We start from the raw sequence: 19,899 nt of genomic DNA on the forward strand, positions 1-19,899 counted from the left end.
TGACGACTTAAGTTACATGACGCGGAAGCTAATAGAAGAATATAACAAATGGGGTTTCGAAGTCAACATTAAGAAAACTGAAGCCATGTGTATTGGAGGGACAAAGCAGTACATTACATTAGACGCTGGGTAGAAATTAAACACTGTGATGAATACAAGTACCTGGGCATGAAGATAAATCAAGATGGAACACTCGATGCTGCTATAAAAGATAGAAACATACAGGGTGGAAAAGCCATATCCATGATGAACGGCATTCTGTGGGACCAAACAATATCTAAAGCGAACAAACAGCTCATATACAATACTTAAAAGTGTAATCACATATGGCAGTGAAGTTCGGCCACTGAAACAAAGAACAGAGAGAATGTTACTAGTAACAGAAATGGACTTCTGGAGAAGAGCAGCAGGCAAATCAAGAAGAGATTGGATACTAAATGAGAGAATACGAGAAATGATGAGGGTCACACATACAATAATTGATGAAAATAAAAACAAAACAACTAATATGGTACGGCCATGTACAGAGAATGTCAGATGACAGGACCCCTAAACAGATTTTGGCGTGGACACCACAAGGGAGAAATAAAAGAGCAAGGCCGAGAAGAAGATGGAGGGAGGGAATTGAAAAAGAACTAGAGTAAAGAGAAATCACTGCAGGTCTATCGTTAAACAAAAAAGAAAGGCGGTTAGGAGTCGGAAGGCGTCGGAGAACGCTGTAAACCGATAGTAGTAGTAGTTAGTTTTAATAAAGATGTCCTTCAAATGTGAAGATGACTATCGAAGTTACGACGCGCATTATAGAAAAATAAAACCTTTGTTATTATCATATTTATTTTGTTTTCAATTTTACACACATTCATTATCTATTATACAAATAATATAAAAATATGTATCTATCTGAAATCCACATATATAACTATCATGTTGTCTTTTGTGAAACAATATATAGGTCCTAATGAACACTTGTACCAATTGTACAATTTAAATATAAAAATTAATATAATTTTATAATTTTCAAATTACGTAACTAAATTAAGTACATGTATTTAAATACTGACATTCTAAGATGTTCTAAGAAAATTTATATTTTTAAGATCTCTTATATTATTTATATGTTGAGTTTTGGAGAGCAGTGAAGAAGGTTGTCTGTGTGTATCGGCGATAACAAACTTGTTGATCGAGCCTTATCACGGTATAGCAGACAAAAACTAAATATCGGTAATTAGGTTTTCGGATTTATTTATTTACTAAGATAATTGAAAGTGTTAAAAATTTAAAAACAGTGTGGTACTTAAATAGATAAAATTTAGCAAATAGTGGAACATTAAAAGTGGAGTGAATAGTTATACTAAGATAAAAGAAAATAGCAATTACAGAAAAGGTAAGATTAAGATAGATAGACTAAGTTAGAGGGTAAAAAATAGATTGAGATATATAGGGTGCAACCAAGAAGAATAAACCCTCCGCGGAGTCGATCCGGGGTGATTTCTTACCGTGGTGACCCCAAAGAGTTAATAATAGTAATAAAAAAAAATATACATAATTATAAATATTTTCCATCAAATTATTTTCCAGTTATTTCCAACTAATTTTATATTAAATTCAAAGCAAATTAGTAATGGAGGAAATTAAAGAGTATTTGACAGAGATTATGGCAGGTTTTAAAGAGAATATCAAGGAAATGCGAAAGCTTTTCAGTGAATACCGGGAAATGATGAAAATACTCAAAGAAGAAAATAAAACAATGAAGGAAGAAATTCAAGAACTAAATAAGAGAGTAACGAGTTTAGAAAAAGCCAATGAAGCGATGGAACAGCTAGAGAAAAACAGCAAGAGAAATAACATAGTGATAAGCGGACTTAAAATGGAAGAGAATAAAGAAAATCAAAAAGAGGGAATTGAAACTTTTAACAAGGACACATTAAAAATCGAAACAAACATCACGAAGGTAACGAAGATAAACGAAAATATGTGCATCGCAGAAATATCAAAATATGAAAAGAATACAGAAATAATACGAAACAAATACAAATTAAAAGAAATTTCAGGTAGTCCTGTTTACATAAAAAATGACCTAACAAAACAAGAGAGGAAAGTACAAAAACTACTTACAGAAAAAGCAAATGAAGAAAGGCGTTTAAACAAAAATGTAAGGATTGGGTACCAGAAAATCACAATTAATGAGAAGACTTTTAAATGGAATAACGAAACAATTTTTTCAAAAAAACTAGAGGTACAAAAGGAAGGAAATAAGATGACGACCAGGCAATGGAAAGGGAAAAGAAATAAGATAAATAGCCAGAATAAGATACAATTGGAAGAAAAGGAAAATTTAAGTAAATCAATGGTAAAAAATGAAACAGTTTGGAAAATAGGGACATGGAACGTTAGAGGTATTAATGGTAAGGAAAAGGAATTGGAAATAGAATTTGAAAAAGCAAATATGGAAGTACTAAGGATAACAGAAACAAAGAAAAAGGGAAAAGGGTGCATAACATTAGATGACGAACACATATTATTATATAGTGGAGTACAAGAAAACATCAGGGCAGCTGCTGGTATTGGATGTATTATTCACAAGAAAATAGCAAAAAACATATATGAATGGGAAGCAATATCCGAGAGAATCATGTCAGTTGAAATAAGGAACGGAGATAACAGAATTAATACATTTATTGTTACTTATGGACCAAACGAAGACGAGAGAATCGTGAACAAAGAAAAGTATTGAGAACAGCTAACACAAACCAGAGAAGGAGCGAGAGGGATGGTATATCTCCTTGGCGATTTTAATGCTAGAGTAGGCTGTGCGAACCCTAGGTATAAGGAGATATTAGGATCACACGGAGAAAAAGCGTGCAACAGCAACGGAGTAAAGCTTTTAGACTTCTGCACAATAAATAATATGATTATAACAAACTCCTGGTTCAAACATAAAGAGATACATACTTAAACAAGAGAGGTACCAACAAGAAACGAGAAATCAGTAATCGATTACGTCATAGTAGATAGAGAAAATATGAAAAATGTTCTAGACACAAAAGTTAGAAGGGGACCAGAGATTGGTAGTGATCATTTTATGGTAATATCTAAAATAAGAGACGTAAACGAAAGAAAAATAGAGAATAAGAATAGGAGTATCCAAAAAACTGAATGTGAAACAATAAGAAAATTAAATGACAAACGAGTAGCTAACACATTCAAAGAATTAGTCGAACAAAAATTAGGGACTACTTCAATAGAAAGAAGAGATAAAAACGTAGAGCATTCCTGGGCTATATACAAGGAAGCAATTTTAGAAGCGGCAAGGGAAGCTTGTGGAACCTCTAGAACCGTCAAAAACAAGAAACAAACATCTTAATGGACAGAGAATGTCAAAAATGGTATTAAAAATAAGAAAACCGCTTGGAAAAAATACTTGGCCAATAGGAACGAAATTAATTACGAGGAGTGCCAGAAACAAAGGAAAAAAGCAAAGGAACTAGTTGCAGAGGCAAAAAAAGTAAGTTGGGCAGAATTTGAAGAGAAAATGGAAAAAAATAGCAAAGAAAACCAAAAACTGTTTTATAAAATCCTTAAATCATTCAGGCAGGACAAAAAAGAAACAAATACATATATTAAAGATTCAGAAGGGAAAGTGTTAACCGAAAACAAAGAAATAATGAGCAGATGGAAAGAGTATTTTCAAGAATTTCTGGAAGCAACGCATACAGATACAGCGGATGAGGAAGTAGGAAACATACTACAACAGGGAGAAACAGATAAGATAAAATTAGAAGAGTTAGAGGATGCTATTAAATGGCTAAAAAAATGAAAAACACCTGGGTTCGATAAAATAACGAATGAAATGCTGAAGCACATGGGAGATAAAGGAAAAGTAGTACTCTTGGAGATTTTTGATGAAATATGGAAGACAGAGATGATTCCGAAAGATTGGGAAATGGCGCTGATTTTGCCCATTTACAAGAAAGGGGACAAGAAATGTTGCAGTAATTATAAAGGAATCTCCTTACTATGCACGTCTATGAAAGCCTTCGAAAAAATAATTGAGAGGCGACTGTCAAAGAAAATTGAAAGTTCGCTGCATGAAGCACAAAGTGGATTCCGTAAATTAAGAAGCACCCAGGACCACGTATTCACACTGAAACAAATAATAGAAAAAGTTAACCAACAAAACCAAACAGCGTCACTGGCATTTCTAGATTTGGAGAAGGCCTTTGATAAGGTGAAGAGGGATAAATTGTGGGAAATACTGAAGAAAAAAGGTGTAGAGGACAAAACATTAACTGTGATTAAGAGCTTGTATAAGAACAACAAGAACAGTGTCATTTGGAGAAACATCTCGGATATCTTTGTAACCAGTGAAGGACTGAAGCAAGGAGGAGGGCTCAGTCCACTATTATTCAATATATTTATGGACGAAATCATCAGGGCCTGTTCAAACAAAGCGAAGAAATTAAAAGTAGGGTACAAAAATTTACAAATGGTGAGGATTTCGGAGGATGATGTGATGGTAGTGGCAGAAAGTGAACAAGACCTTCAAAGTAATATGGAAATCTGGAATGAAACACTAAAAAGATGTGGAATGATTTTGAACAAATACAAAACCAAAGTAATGAAGATAGGAGACGATCAAAAAATGAGCATTTCAATTGAGGGAAGAAAATTAGAACAAGTCGACATGTTTGAGTATTTGAGCACTAAGATAGAGGATTCAGGAGATGAAGAAATAGAATACAATTCAAGAATAGAAAAAGCTATGAAAACGTACTATTTAATGAACAAGGGTTTAATAGGAAAAAGAAAAATTTCACGGAAAACCAAGATGAATGTATACAAGACGATATTCAGACCAATCCTCACTTTCGGTTGCGAATCGTAGGTATTGACAAATAGGCAGAAAAGTAAATTACAGGCCACCGAAATTAAATATCTGAGAAGAGTGAGAGCAGTCACGACAAAATTAGAAATAATGTAATACGGGAAGAGTTAAACATCCAACCCTTGATCTCATTTATTGAACAGAAACAACTAAGTTGGTGGGGACATATGCAGCGTATGGAAGATCAGCGACAGGTTAGAAGAGTATGGGAAGCCAAAACATGGAAGAAGGCAAGGAGAGGAAGACCTAAAAGACCTGGGACAAAACAGTTGGGGAACTGCTGGTAAGAAGGGGAACCACTTGGAATGAAGCAAGACGAATGGCAAAAAATAAAAAAGAATGGCGAACATTTGTATACCAGTGATGGTATACTGACTGCCACACACCATTAGATGGTGTAAGTGGCTCCTGATTAATATATATATATATATATATATATATATATATATATATATATATATATATATATATATACATATATATATATATATAGTAATAGATAGCAATAAAAGTTAATAACAAAAATTTTAGCCACACATTAAAAATTAGTTAGAATGTTACAGGGTGTTCGATAACACAATTTTGTATGAAAATCGTAACAAGTTGAACTCCCTGTATAAATAAAAATAAGCACAACAGCAATGGTTTATTAATGTCATAGTTTTTTATTTATTGTCAAAATTTTTAATAATTATTGATATTGCTAATTTTCTTTATATCAAATACAGGGTGAGTCAAAACGCAAGTACATTATTTTCTCAGTAATGTTAAACGGAACGCCCTGTATTTATATCATTATTGAAAAGTAACATTAACGTACTTTAATTTTTATATAACATTCCCTATGCCCAAATTTATTAGTTTTCGAGATATTTTCATTTTTCAGAGCAAATTATTTTAGGTGTTTAAATTTATCTAAATTTTAAGTAAGCCATGACTGAATTGACAATTGAAGATTACCGATTATCAATCCGGTAATCAATGTAACACTGTAGCAAATAAAGAAATAAAAATAATTTATTAGTAATACATTTTACAAACAAAAACACAACTACTACATGCAACATTTTTGAAACAATTAAAAACTATCTTTTTATGTAAATGCAACAAATAATCAAAGAAAATTAGTAATAAATTTTACAAAAAAACACACACACAAAATACAACATGTTTGAAAAAATTAGAAGCTACTTTTAATAAAATATTTTTAATATTTAATTACATAAGGTGTTAAAAATTATCTCCTAACACATTTATGTACGCCTAAAAACGATCATTAAATGAGCTACTTACTCTACGGAGCATTTGTAAATTAACACATCGAAATACACTTTGTATTCTATTTTTCATCTCATCCCTTGTTGTTGGAGGTATTTTATAAACTTCATTATTAACGTAACCCCAAAAAAATCAGTCCAGTTTATTAAATTCTGGTGATTTGGGTGGCCACGCTACTGGTCCATTGAAAAATTAAAATATCTCGAAAACTAATAAATTTAGACATAGGGAATGTTATACAAAAATTAAAGTACGGTAATAGTACGTTTCAATAGTGATATAAAATACAGGGTGTTCCATTTAAAATTACTGAGAAAATAATGTACTTGCGTTTTGACTCACCCTGTATTTGATATAAAGAGAATTAGCAATATCGACCATTCTTGAAAATTTTGACAATACGTTAAAAAATATGGCATTAATAAACCATTGTTGTTTTGCTTATTTTTATTTATACAGGGAGTTGAACTTGTTACGATTTTCATACAAAATTAGTTATAACTTTGTAAATACCCAGTATAACATAACAAACCTTTATATTTTTGTGAAGGAGAAGTTAACAGGATTTCGAATTTAAAATAAAATATAGGGTGTTCCATTTAAAAAAACATAAGTTTGGTCTGCCACTGTGTTATCGAACATTCGTAACATTCTAACTAATTTTGTAATGTGAAGCTCAAAGGTGGCTAAAATTTTTGTTATTAACTATTATATAGCGGAGCTATTGAGCTTTACCCTACTAATCAATCACCCTGTATATTATTTATATTTCCATAAATAATAAAAACATGATTAAGTGAATCTATTCCATTGTATTGTGTTGAATAGTATTTTTTTTTTCAACATAATATATATGGATTATATTATGTAAAATAGCTGAACATTGTTCAGAAGATATTTTCTTATATGGGAATTAACCAGAATGTGAATATTGGAACAACTTTATTTGACGTTTAGACCTTTCAGTCGAAGCCATTTTCTCGGTTATGGAAAGCAAGCCTTGTAAAATTATGACTACCCAATTTGACGTTCCGACACCAAGGTGAGAGACCCAGTATAAACTGTGTAGAGTCCTTTTCATGAGCATTTTTCAGTGCGTCACCAATGATAGAAAAAAAGGTAAGTCCGTGATAATACACATTTATGACATTTATTCTAACATGACATTTTAGTTCAATCTGACAGTTGTCACATTTTATTTGCAATTTGGCATAAAAACAAATCAATTGTGTTTATTGCATTTATAAAATGGTATTTTCTTTGATTTGCATAGTCTTATAAACTGTACAGATTATATTCGTAGATATATTATATAATTCGTAAATAATTTTTTCTTCGATTATAGCGCCATCTATCGACAACTAGAATAACTAGAATAAATGTTATAAATGTCTGTAATCACAGACGTGCCTTTTTTTCTGTCACATACATACAATTTAATGCGTTAGAAAGAAATCGAAAAACTGTGACGCACTGAAAAATGCTCATGAAAAGGACTTTACCTACTTCAAACACGCTTCCAACTTGGAGACCCGAACGTATAATAAAGCGGTTCCAGCTTTACATTTGTTTTTAATTTCCGTAAAATATTAAAAATAAAATAAATACCTCGGTTACCACCATTATGCATGAATACGTGACTACATAGAAAACAGTCACTAACTTAAATGGAATAATCCGAGAAAGAAAGATCAAACCATCTCCAATGCAACATTATTACAATAATAAACATGTGCCTCAAGTCTACAATGACGTTGAAACTGAAATTTCAGGAAGCGTTTGTGAAATAAAAGTGTAAAATTTCTTTAAAACACATTGTTGGATAATGTAATAAAAGTTATGTGAGATGCCATGAGCTGAATACAATGAAAAGCTTATGATGAACGGAACTAGAACAATGCTAACAAATAAGGAATATTCAAATGAAAATAATGGAATAAATTGGATTATGAAAATTATGTTCAGATACTAATTAATTCAAATAACTACTTGCATATTATCCAAAAAAGTGATGAAGTTAACTACTCAGTTAAATTCATTAAATCTCGGTGGTTAAGTAGATAGGATTGTTTCTTGTTTGCCGTGCTATGAGTTCCTTATCCGAACTATATATGGATGGAACTTTTAAAATTAAATATTTAGTGATATCAAATACTATTGACTATAATACATACAACTCTTGACATTTCCCATTACATTTGAGGAAGCAAATAATATAGCGCCATCTAGTGGCGTGCGGTGATAACCAGAGCAATCTAACCTTACATTTATAAAATTGCTTTATTATTGTTTTTGTATAAGTGTTTGAACTATTTTTATTTTAATTTAATTTAGCAAAATTAGCTCGTTATTCAAAAATTTATAAAATTAAATTTTAATGTTTACGTCAAATTTTACATTTTCAAAACGTAGTTTCACTTCAAGCCGACAGTGGCGCTAGTGGCAACGTGCTTCCAGATTTCTGTGGGAGTTGGATGTATTACAATCAATAGTATTTGGTGATATGGCGAATTGATGTACACCTTAAAACATGATTACGGCGGAGAAATGTCAACAAAAAATCAAATAAAAGAAAAATAAGCACAGCAAGAGAAGTTCTTTTTTTATATAAATATAATATATAGGAGTATAAATTTAAGCGCAATGTATACAGGAAGAAACGGTGAAAAGTTCTGTTAGCAGAATATCGTCGTAAAAGTTTAAACTTTGCGCATAAAAGAACAAAGGTATAATTACAACTGATTAGTAAATCACATTATACCAAATGCATCCTTCGTTGGTTCGAATTAAATTGGGAACAACAATGCTAGTGCACATATCGCGAATGTAGTAAAGGATTACTTAATGTGGTAGGTTTAAGGCTGCAAACGTTTCATGTAACGTACTCTTCCGGAACATTTTTAGCAGCCTATCAAATGCATCAAATACAAGTTAGCATTGAGGATATTTCAAAATGGTTTGAGCACATTCAACGTAGAAATATGAATCACTCAATTTTCAAGGTAAGAGGAAGTAAGGAAGAAGAAGGTGAATACCATCAAGAAGATATGGTGAAAGACATTTGTATGAGGTATATCTGTAAAAAATACCGATACCATTCAGAATTAAATCAGATTTAGCTCTTACCACAGATGGTCGACAAGAGATGAGTAAAATTATATATAAATATATTATGTTTAAACTGTTTTATATTTGACTACGTATTTCATTAATTAATTTCGGAATAATGCCGATAAAACCGAAAGTTCGTTAGTAAATCTTTTACTAATAAAAAATATAAATACGTATTATATAAACATTAAACAGCTGATTCTGAAAACGCGGCGAACTCCTTAGAAGTTAATGCTAGAACTTCTTCGCAAACTTTCTTGTAGCACCACGAATCACCTCGAAGACGTTTTCTTCTTATACCGACAAAACCAGTGGTTTGATTTTCTTTATTTCTTCGAGTATTCAGTGGAGTGCTGCTAATGGCTTTCTTCAAAATCGATTTGGTTGGTGTTGTACTTGTAGACTGGTGAGGATGTACACTGAGATCTGGTAGATAACATATATGTAGTTCGAAGGAACATTCCCCCAGGTTTTGTTTGGGACACGATTCTAACTTCCCTCTTAAGATGAAACTAAAACAAAAAATGGTATTATTTACAGAACATCGCTCAAATTAAACCAAATATATAGGGTGAGGCAGATAACTGGCCTATTAGAAATATTTCGAGAACTTAAGGCAACAGAATCATGAAAATTGGAATAAAGGGGTTTTGATGGATGATCTATTAAATTAAAATATTTTCATCTCTTTGCAACTTCCGGTTATACCGGAAGTTGCTTATAACTTGGTTTTTTTTAATGGGACACCCTGTATATTTTTACATTTTTGGATTCTCCTCAATATCTTCTTTCTTAAAATATGAGATTTTGTAATATTATACAGGGTATTTTAAAAGATATTTACGTTTTTTTATTAATTTCGTAGCAACATTCACACCCTGTAGAATTGTAATAGTTTGACATTAAAAGCTCTGCTTACGTTCAAGTGATTTTTAATATAGTTTATTATTGTTAAGAATCATTAGTATAGCTAATTTCGAAATTTTAGTATACAGGGTTGGTCGAAACTCGGAATGAATATTTTCTGAGTTTTCTTAAATAGAACACCCTGTATTTTAGTATTGTAATGAAATGATATTTCATAGTACTTTTCTATTTTAAAAGTATTCCCTATACCTAACTGCTTTAATTTGTTAGTTATTGGTGATTCAAGCTAAACATTAATTGCAACAAAAAATACGTAAAATTTTATTAAGTCGGCCGTGAAAATATTCAATCACAAATTTTTTTCCAGAAATAAATACATATTAAAAATGTATAAACATTCTCAATTTCTTTGCAAAACGAAAATGCAGCAGCTGCATAATACTCTGGTTAAAGCGGAGAGTGCAGGAAGAGTCTATACCGGTTTCGGAGATCTTTTTCCCCTCATCAGTAAACCCATATCCTCTTCTCTCCGCTTTAACCATTTACCATAGCTTAGGGCCTTCCCGAATTGCAAAGAAAGAAATGTCACGGATGAACTAGGGCCATCTACCGGAAAACAAACTAAGTTATCAATCGAAGCAGCGCAGAAAACGACAATAAATATCGCCTCCGTACCACCAGATTGACAACAGGTGTATGACTGTATGACTTATAAATTGTAAAAGTCTCAGGAGGTGTAACCAAAGAAAGTTTTCCACCTGTTGTCAATCTGGTGGTACGGAGGCGATATTTATTGTCGTTTTCTGCGCTGCTTCGATTGATAACTTAGTTTGTTTTCCGGTAGATGGCCCTAGTTCATCCGTGACATTTCTTTCTTTGCAATTCGGGAAGGCCCTAAGCTATGGTAAATGGTTAAAGCGGAGAGAAGAGGATATGGGTTTAATGATGAGGGGAAAAAGATCTCCGAAACCGGTATAGACTCTTCCTGCACTCTCCGCTTTAACCAGAGTATTATGCAGCTGCTGCATTTTCGTTTTGCAAAGAAATTGAGAATGTTTATACATTTTTAATTCATTTACTCTTTTGAGTATTAAGGAATCTTTCTTGTTGGAGCTTTACCATGCTGAGTAGACGAGTTGTGAAATATTTAAAATTCTCTCATCTTAATTTTCTCGGCACCTGTATGACTTATAAATTGTAAAAGTCTCAGGAGGTGTAACCAAAGAAAGTTTTCCACCTGTTGTCAATCTGGTGGTACGGAGGCGATATTTATTGTCGTTTTCTGCGCTGCTTCGATTGATAACTTAGTTTGTTTTCCGGTAGATGGCCCTAGTTCATCCGTGACATTTCTTTCTTTGCAATTCGGGAAGGCCCTAAGCTATGGTAAATGGTTAAAGCGGAGAGAAGAGGATATGGGTTTACTGATGAGGGGAAAAAGATCTCCGAAACCGGTATAGACTCTTCCTGCACTCTCCGCTTTAACCAGAGTATTATGCAGCTGCTGCATTTTCGTTTTGCAAAGAAATTGAGAATGTTTATACATTTTTAATTCATTTACTCTTTTGAGTTTTAAGGAATCTTTCTTGTTGGAGCTTTACCATGCTGAGTAGATGAGTTGTGAATTATTTAAAATTCTCTCATCTTAATTTTCTCGGCACCTGTATGACTTATAAATTGTAAAAGTCTCAGGAGGTGTAACCAAAGAAAGTTTTCCACCTGTTGTCAATCTGGTGGTACGGAGGCGATATTTATTGTCGTTTTCTGCGCTGCTTCGATTAAATACATATTAATCAAAAAGATCCTTAAAATTACTAATAATGGTTTAGCTATCAAAATACCTACGTAGTTAAGATTGTTGGTGCGACTAACAATTAAGCACAAATTAAAGCAGTTAGGTATAGGGAATGCTTAAGAAATAAAAAAGTACCATAAAATATCATTTCATTACAATACTAAAATACAGGGTGTTCCATTTAGGAAAACTCAGAAAATACTCATTCCGAGTTTCGAACAACCCTGTATACTAAAATTAAAAATTTAGCTATACTAATGATTCTTAACAATAGTAGACTATAATAAAAATCATTTGAACGTAAGTAGAGTTTTGGTTGTCAAACTACTACAATTCTACAGGGTGTGAATATTGCTACGAAATTAATAAAAAAACGTAATTATCTTTTAAAATACCCTGTATAACATCACAAATCCTCATATTTTAAGAAAGAAGACATCGAAGAGAATCCAAAAATGTCAAAATATACAGGGTGTCCCATTTAAAAAAACGAAGTTATAAGCAACTTCCGGTATAACCGGAAGTTGCAAAGAGATGAAAATATTTTCATTTAATAGATCATCCTTCAAAACCCCTGCATTCCAATTTTCATGATTCTGTTAACTTTAGTTCTCGAGATATTTCTAATAGGCCAGTTATCTGCCTCACCCTGTATAATCAAGCGAATTACGTGCATTTTTTTAAGTATTTTTTAAATAAACAAAATCAAGAGGGTGGTTAGATTCTGAGATCAGAAGATAGAACATTTATATCACACCCACCACAATACTACTGGTTCTTTTTCTATATACATAGTTCAAAGAATAGAATAGAAATATGCTTTATTGTCCCTGAAAACTGTACAATTTTATGGACAAAGCTGACAACGAGTCAGAAAATAATAATTACAATTTACTAAAATTACATAAATCGTCAATAATACAAAATAAAAGATAATGAAATTAAACAAAACAATCTATTGCAAAATTTAAATATTTAAATAAAATTTAATTTTATCTCAAATTTAAACTGAAATATATCATAGTCCAAGCCATTTTATCGTGGAATTTTGAGAATCAAGGTCGATTTTCTTGAAAATTTGGATTTAGGTAGTATTTATAACCTTTGTCAATATCTACCCTACGCCGAAGCGGGCTTTTGCCCTGGGGGTGAAAACAACCCCATCTAGGGGATGAAAATTTGTTCAATCAAAATAACTATGGAAGTCGGTAGATTGACCAATTCTGGGTAAATTTTGTTCTATAAATTTTTTTTTGCAAAGTTTATACTTTCCAAGTTATAGCGATTGAAACTATGCATTTTTCATTGAAAAAACTCACATTTTATATCGGTTTTTCATGAATAACTTAAAAAAAAAAATTTTATAGAAAAAATCATTAGGAACAAAATTGTAGCTAATAAAAAAGAACGAGATTCGCGTCGGAAAGACCCATGTAAACCCAATAACGACTGAGTTATTTATCTTTAAAGGATGGTTATTTTCGAAGAACCTCGAAATGGAGAACCTTTAATCTCAAATAACTTGAAGGTGGTGCACTTTTTTGGGAAACCTTTACAGATATCTTTTAAAGTTCATTAAAAAAACCTTTCAAATGAGCTCTGGTAAAAGACTGACTTATGACGAAAATAAAGTCGCTCCCTGCTTTTTTTTAATGTAACAATTAAACCCTCGTCATTACAATCCTAATAGAAATGAATAGCTTCCCACTTGAAATTAACTTTATTTAGGTATAATTGATACTATCTGATATTGAATTTGACCAGTTTGAAATACCATCGGTTTAGAAAAAATAGTTGATTAAATCGAGAATGACATTTTTATAATTAAAAAAAAGTGTATTTTGCTTAAATACATCTAAAAGTATTCATAATATGAAAAAATGTTTCAAATATTAATTGTAATATTTTTGTTTACTGAAAATTTTGTTTTTTTTTTTTGTTTTTTTATCATTAACACTTTTAGGTTTATTTGAGAAAAATGTACTTTTTTGAATTATAAAATGCCATTTTCTATTTAATCAACTATTTTTCTAAACTAAGCATTCTAAACCGGCCAAATCACATGGATCGTATCAATTATACCAAAATAAAGTTAATTTCAAGTGGGGAAGCTATTCATTTCAATTAGGATTGTAATGAGGAGGGCTTAATTGTTACTTAAAAAAAAGCAGGGAGCGACTTTATTTTCGTCATAAGTCAGTCAGTGTCAGGGCCCCCGTAAAGTTTACTGGCCCCTGTGTCCAAAAAAGATTTTGGCGCCCCTTAAGGCATTTTTAAACATGCTTTTTTATTTAATTTTTTTAAGGTAGGTAGGTAGGTAGGTAGGTAGGTAGGTGCTTGAAATAAATCACTGAACTTACTCATGGTTAAATATTCCAAAATTCCGAATTTTCAATAAATTAAATTTGTCATACAAATAGCAAACATGTCAAAGAAAAAAGTGGTATTGTGCCGATGAGCGCTTTTGCTTTGGATGTGAGTTTCACCCCTTCTCGAAGGTGAAAAAACATACGTTCAAAAAAGTCCGGAATTGGATAAACTCACTAATTTTAAGTAACTTTTGTTCTATAGTTTTTTCACTAAGTCAATATCTTCGAGTTATTTGCGAGTACAATCCCACAAGTGAGAGCTGGCGGCTGACCTTTTCGTATTGTGTATTTCTCGCTGTCGCGCAAAGTCACCCGCTAATTCTTGCTAGAAAAAAAAAACACGTATTTATATGTTTTTCGCAAATAAATCAAAAAGAAAGTAATTTATAGAAAAAATATTGCTAGCAAAAATATAGCTTATAAAAAGTGAGAAAAATGGTATACATGTTATAGTCAAAGCCCGAATTTCAGTCACTCCTAGGTTTGACTAGGCAATCCTCAGGTCTGACTGACGGTCTTAGTCAAAGCCCGAAATAAATTACATTTTCGGCCTTTGACTAGTCAAACCTAGGAGAGACTAAGTTGGTCAGGCAAAGGTCGAAATTTAATTTTATGAAATCGGGGTTTGACTAGTAAAACCCCAATCAGCTATTAAAATGTCGTAATTTGTTAGATCATGTTTATTAAAAAGTCATTTTTTATTTTAATAAAAAATTAGTGTTTATTCTCACATGCTGAGGCAGTATGGCATTTAGTGTTGCACAATACGTTGACCTTTTACACTTACATAATTTGAAGAGCATTTCCTATTGCAGTAGCATTTTTAAAATCTTGTCCTCCAAATTTAGAATGTTTTGTACTAATTTCTCTTAGAGACAGCTTAACGTCTGGAACATCTTCGAAATTAAGAAAATGCTCTTTGCATTCTCTTACTTGATTTCTTGAAAAAAGTGTGTTTATTGTTCCGTATTTCGTACCAACTCTATATAAACCGTCAATTGTTTTATCTTGTATGATACCCAAAATATTTCGAGCATCTCCTTTGGCTCTATCAAAGCTAAGGATAGGTATTGTTATAATTTTTTCGATCGAAATTGGAGGAAATTATACCAAACAAATGTGTGTTACACCATAACAAATGAGAAAATTATTTCATTAAATATTTAAAAAAATCATTAAAATTTTTACGCAGAATAAAAATATTTTAAGGAAATAGCTTCCACAGAATTGTATGAGTTTAGTATACACTCCCAATATTTTCCATAATAATTCTTCTTTTTTTTTAATGAAACGTTATTTGAGCTTGTAATATTGTGAGGCAGGAAATTGTGTGTTGTACGTTTCCCACTCTGAATCTATCAAAATTTATCTGAGTTGAGCGAACGGAGTTTGATTCTTATTTACATGTAATTTGGTAATTTCTTCAGATGTGGTTTGTTGTATTTGTCAAAAAGAGAGCTTTGACGCATATACGTGCATAATTTGTAATCAGGTGGTACATGTTATGTGCGCTTGCACATTTGGTGCATACTATGAAGGTTTTGAAAGAAAAGTTACATTCATGCGTTGTGCACAGACAGAAAAGATTAAAATAAATAAAAGAAAGGCGATTGAAGGTCTTCATGTGCAGGCTAATGCTATGAAACTCTATAGTGAAAAAAATTTTTCTCCAATTTCGATCGAAAAAACTGTAACAATAGGTACCCTTCCCCAGCTTTGATAGAGCCAAAGGAGATGCTCGAAATATTTTGGGTATCATAAAACAATGGCTTATATAGAGTTAGTACGAAATACGGAACAATAAATACACTTTTTTAAAGAAATCAAATAAGAGAATGCAAAGAGAATTTCCTTAATTTCGAAAATGTTCCAGACGTTAAGATGACTCTAAGAGAAATTAGAACAAAAGATTCTAAACTTGGAAGACAAGGCTTTATAAAATGCTACTGCAACAGAAAACTGCCCTTCACAATTAGTATGTAAGTGTAAAAGGTCTAACGTATTGTGCAACTCTTTAATGCCATACCTGCTGTCTCAAAATGAGAGAATAAACACTATTTTTTTTATTTTAATTACGACAATATACAAATAATAAACATTAAAATTAAAAACTGACGTTTCATTCTAATTCGGATTTTTTGCACAATCTTACTCAAAAAGGACTCCTTTTAACAAATTTGCATGTTGCCAGGACCAAAAGGTGGTCAAAAATTTTTTAACGTTTTTTTTGTTTTTATCCTAAAATTATTTTTTTTACATGTCAAAAAGTTTTTTTAGGTTTTTTGGATCATTCCAAACAGAAAAGGTCTTCAGTGACTTTTCTCTAAAAATGATAGTTTTTGACATAAGCGATTAAAAATTGAAAAATTGCGAAATCTGCCATTTTTAACCATCAAAAACTATGTGAAAAACTGAAAATTTGAATGTTGCCAAGGTAAGTAGATATTCTTTAAACATCGATTGATGAAATCCCGAAGAGTTTTTTGCAATACAATATTCAAAACTCCTTTGTTTTTTAATTGCTAATCAAGTGTGCGCGACACTATTTTCCACCGACAGTATGGTGCAAATGGAAGGAATAAATTCGATATTTCGTAAACCGGCGACTTTAAGAAAAAATCCCGAAATAGGTCGATTTTTATTTTTAAGTTATGATATTGTGGCATATATGGTATACTAGTGACGTCATCCATCTGGACGTGATGACGTAATCGATGATTTTTTTAAATGAGGATAGGGGTTACATGCTAGTTCATTTGAAAGGTTCTTCAATTCTCTTTTCAGTAATAAAAACATTTACATAATTATTTATACAGGGTGTCCAAAAAGTTTTTATTAAATTAAATTATTTGACAAAAAAAGAAGTAGAAGGACACCCTGTATAAATAATTATGTAAATGTTTACATTACTGAATAGAGAATTGAAGAACGTTTCAAATGAGCTACAACACGACCCTTATTCTCATTTAAAAAAATCATCGATTACGTCATCACGCCCAGACGGATGACGTTACTAGTATACCATATATGCCACAATATTATAACTTAAAAATAAAAATCGACCTGTTTCGGGATTTTTCCTTAAAGTCGCCAGTTTACGAAATAACGAATTTATTCCTTTCATTTGCACCATACTGTCGGTGGAAAATAGTGTCGCGCACGCTTGATTAGCAATTAAAAAACAAAGGAGTTTTGAATATTGTATTGCAAAAAACTCTTCGGGATTTCATCAATCGATGTTTAAAGAATATCTGCCTACCTTGGCAACATTCAAATTTTCAGTTTTTCACATAGTTCTTGAGGGTTAAAAATGGCCGATTTCGCAATTTTTCAATTTTTAATCGCTTATATGTCAAAAACTATCATTTTTAGAGAAAAGTCACTAAATACCTTTTCTGTTTGGAATGATCCAAAAAATCTAAAAAAACTTTTTTCCATGCAAAAATAATAATTTTAGGAAAAAAACAAAAAAAAAACGTTTAAAAAATTTTTGACCACCTTTTGGTCCTGGCAACATACAAATTTGTTAAAAGGAGTCCTTTTTGAGTAAGACTGTGCAAAAAATCCGAATTAGAATATTTTTCCTAGCGGATGCGTAGTGGCTTTCTGGACTACTAGTCAAACCCCGTTTTCATAAAATTAAATTTCGACCTTTGCCTGACCAACTTAGTCTATCCTAGGTTTGACTAGTTAAAGGCCGAAACTGTAATTTATTTCGGGCTTTGACTAATACCATCAGTCAGACCTGAGAATTGCCTAGGCAAACCTAGGAGTGCCTGAAATTCGGGCTTTGACTATAACATATATATGAAGTCTGTAGACCCCAGTAGAAGCAGATTTGTAGGTAATGAAAAGTAAGTTCTTATTCGTCAAATTCCAAATCGAATATTAAAAGAAGCTTTATTTTTTAGTTTCTAACATGAAAAGTAAGTATGTTACGCTCAAAGTAATTGGTCCCTTGGTCCCAAAGAAGAAATTAATAGTTGTTGCTTCACCACAAGTTACTTTACTTATGATTATGTATTGTTTATATGATCTGAAGTAGGTACTGAAGTTTCATCGGTTCAAAGTGCTTATTTTTGAAAAGGCTCTAGTTAAAAGGGCTTGAACGAGTCACTAATCACGAGTGAATGTAAATTTTGAACCGCCGCATCTTAACCAATTTTGGTCTTACAAGAAAACAAAAATTCAAAATATTCAGTTATTTTGAAAAAAAAAAAGAATTTTTTTCAAGATTAAAAAATATTTTATTTTAAAACTAAATTTTTTCAACAATGAGCACTTTGAACCGATGAAACTTACAGATCATATAAACGATACATAAAGTACTTAAATGGTAAAGTGGTAACGACTAATTTCATTTATGATGCTAATTAGAGGGTGATATTAACTATTTTTTTTTTACCCAAAAAAGGGACAAAATTTTATTTTGAGCCTAACTTACTTACTTTTGATGCTAGAAACTAAAATAAATAAATAAATAAACCTTTTTCTGCTTCATATTTTGGTTATTTCACGTTGAAATATTCGATTAGGAATTTGACGAATAATAACCTTTTTTCCATTAGCTGCAACTGCATCTCTGTTTCTACTGGGTTTACAGACTTAATATACAAACAATTTTTTTGGTCACTTTTTTGTAAGCTATATTTTTGCGAACAACATTTTTTTTTCGCTAAAATACTTACTTTTTGAGTTCTTTGAGAAAAAATGTCTAAAACGGGTGTTTTTGTTGTTGAAAAATGAACATTTTCACTCGCAAATTACTCGAAAATATTGACTTAGTGAAAAAACTCTATAAATTAAAAGTTGCTTAGAATTAGTCAGTTTGTCCAATTCCGGACTTGTTTTGAAAGCATGTTTTTTCACCCCAGAGAAGGGTTGACACTCACCCCAGGGCAAAGCAGACATCGGCACAATATGACTTAAAATCCACCGGTTCTTTAAAATCCACAGCAAAAATCGTGAGTAAATGGACTATTAGGTGTTTGTAGAATAAAATATCAAAATGAACAAACATAATAAAAATTATAAAATTATAAAAAAATTAAAATGCTTGACTTCAGACATATTCTCGCAAAGAGGAATCGGCAGTAACTGAATGATGTATTAATAAAATTTCGTGTGTATTTATACCTTCTTCTCCTTTATGTGCCGTGTCCGTATTCAGACGTTGGCCGTCATCATGTTTACAAGTTCCTGAAACCTATTTCTATCGGCTGCTGCGCGAAATAATTTTTCTTCTTATGGTTCCACACCATTGTCTAATATTACGCAACCATGAAAGTTTCTTTCGACCAATCTATCTCTTTCCCTCCACTTTTCCTTGTATTATAAGGAGAAGTAGATGGTATTTAGGTCCTATAATTATATGGCCGAAATATTCTCTTTTTCTCCTATTTATACCTAATCCTATTTAATTTCTCAAGTTTTATTTTAAAATTAAATTTTGTTTTTTTTTGTCTGTTTTTTTTGCAATTTTTGACCCCGGCTTTTGGCGCCCTTAAAGGATGGCGCCCGTGTGTATTGCACACTTTGCACATATGGTAGCGGGAGCCCTGGTCAGTGTCTGTCAGTCAGTCTTATGCAAAAAACTT

General features: G+C 31.8%; 1 protein-coding gene across 1 annotated transcript in view; it reads right to left on the reverse strand.

The window, feature by feature from the left end:
* Window positions 1-816: 816 nt before the first annotated feature.
* The window catches only part of LOC126886158 (uncharacterized), a 524,323-nt gene continuing 505,240 nt past the window's right edge, over window positions 817-19,899 (reverse strand). The window contains exon 5 of the mRNA XM_050653009.1: window positions 817-9,786. Coding sequence (XP_050508966.1) covers window positions 9,462-9,786 — 325 coding nt within the window. The 3' untranslated portion in view covers window positions 817-9,461. The remainder of the gene's footprint in view (window positions 9,787-19,899) is intronic.

This window comes from Diabrotica virgifera, chromosome 6 (genome assembly GCF_917563875.1).
Source record: "Diabrotica virgifera virgifera chromosome 6, PGI_DIABVI_V3a".
In the NCBI taxonomy this organism is placed as follows: Eukaryota; Metazoa; Arthropoda; class Insecta; order Coleoptera; family Chrysomelidae; genus Diabrotica; species Diabrotica virgifera.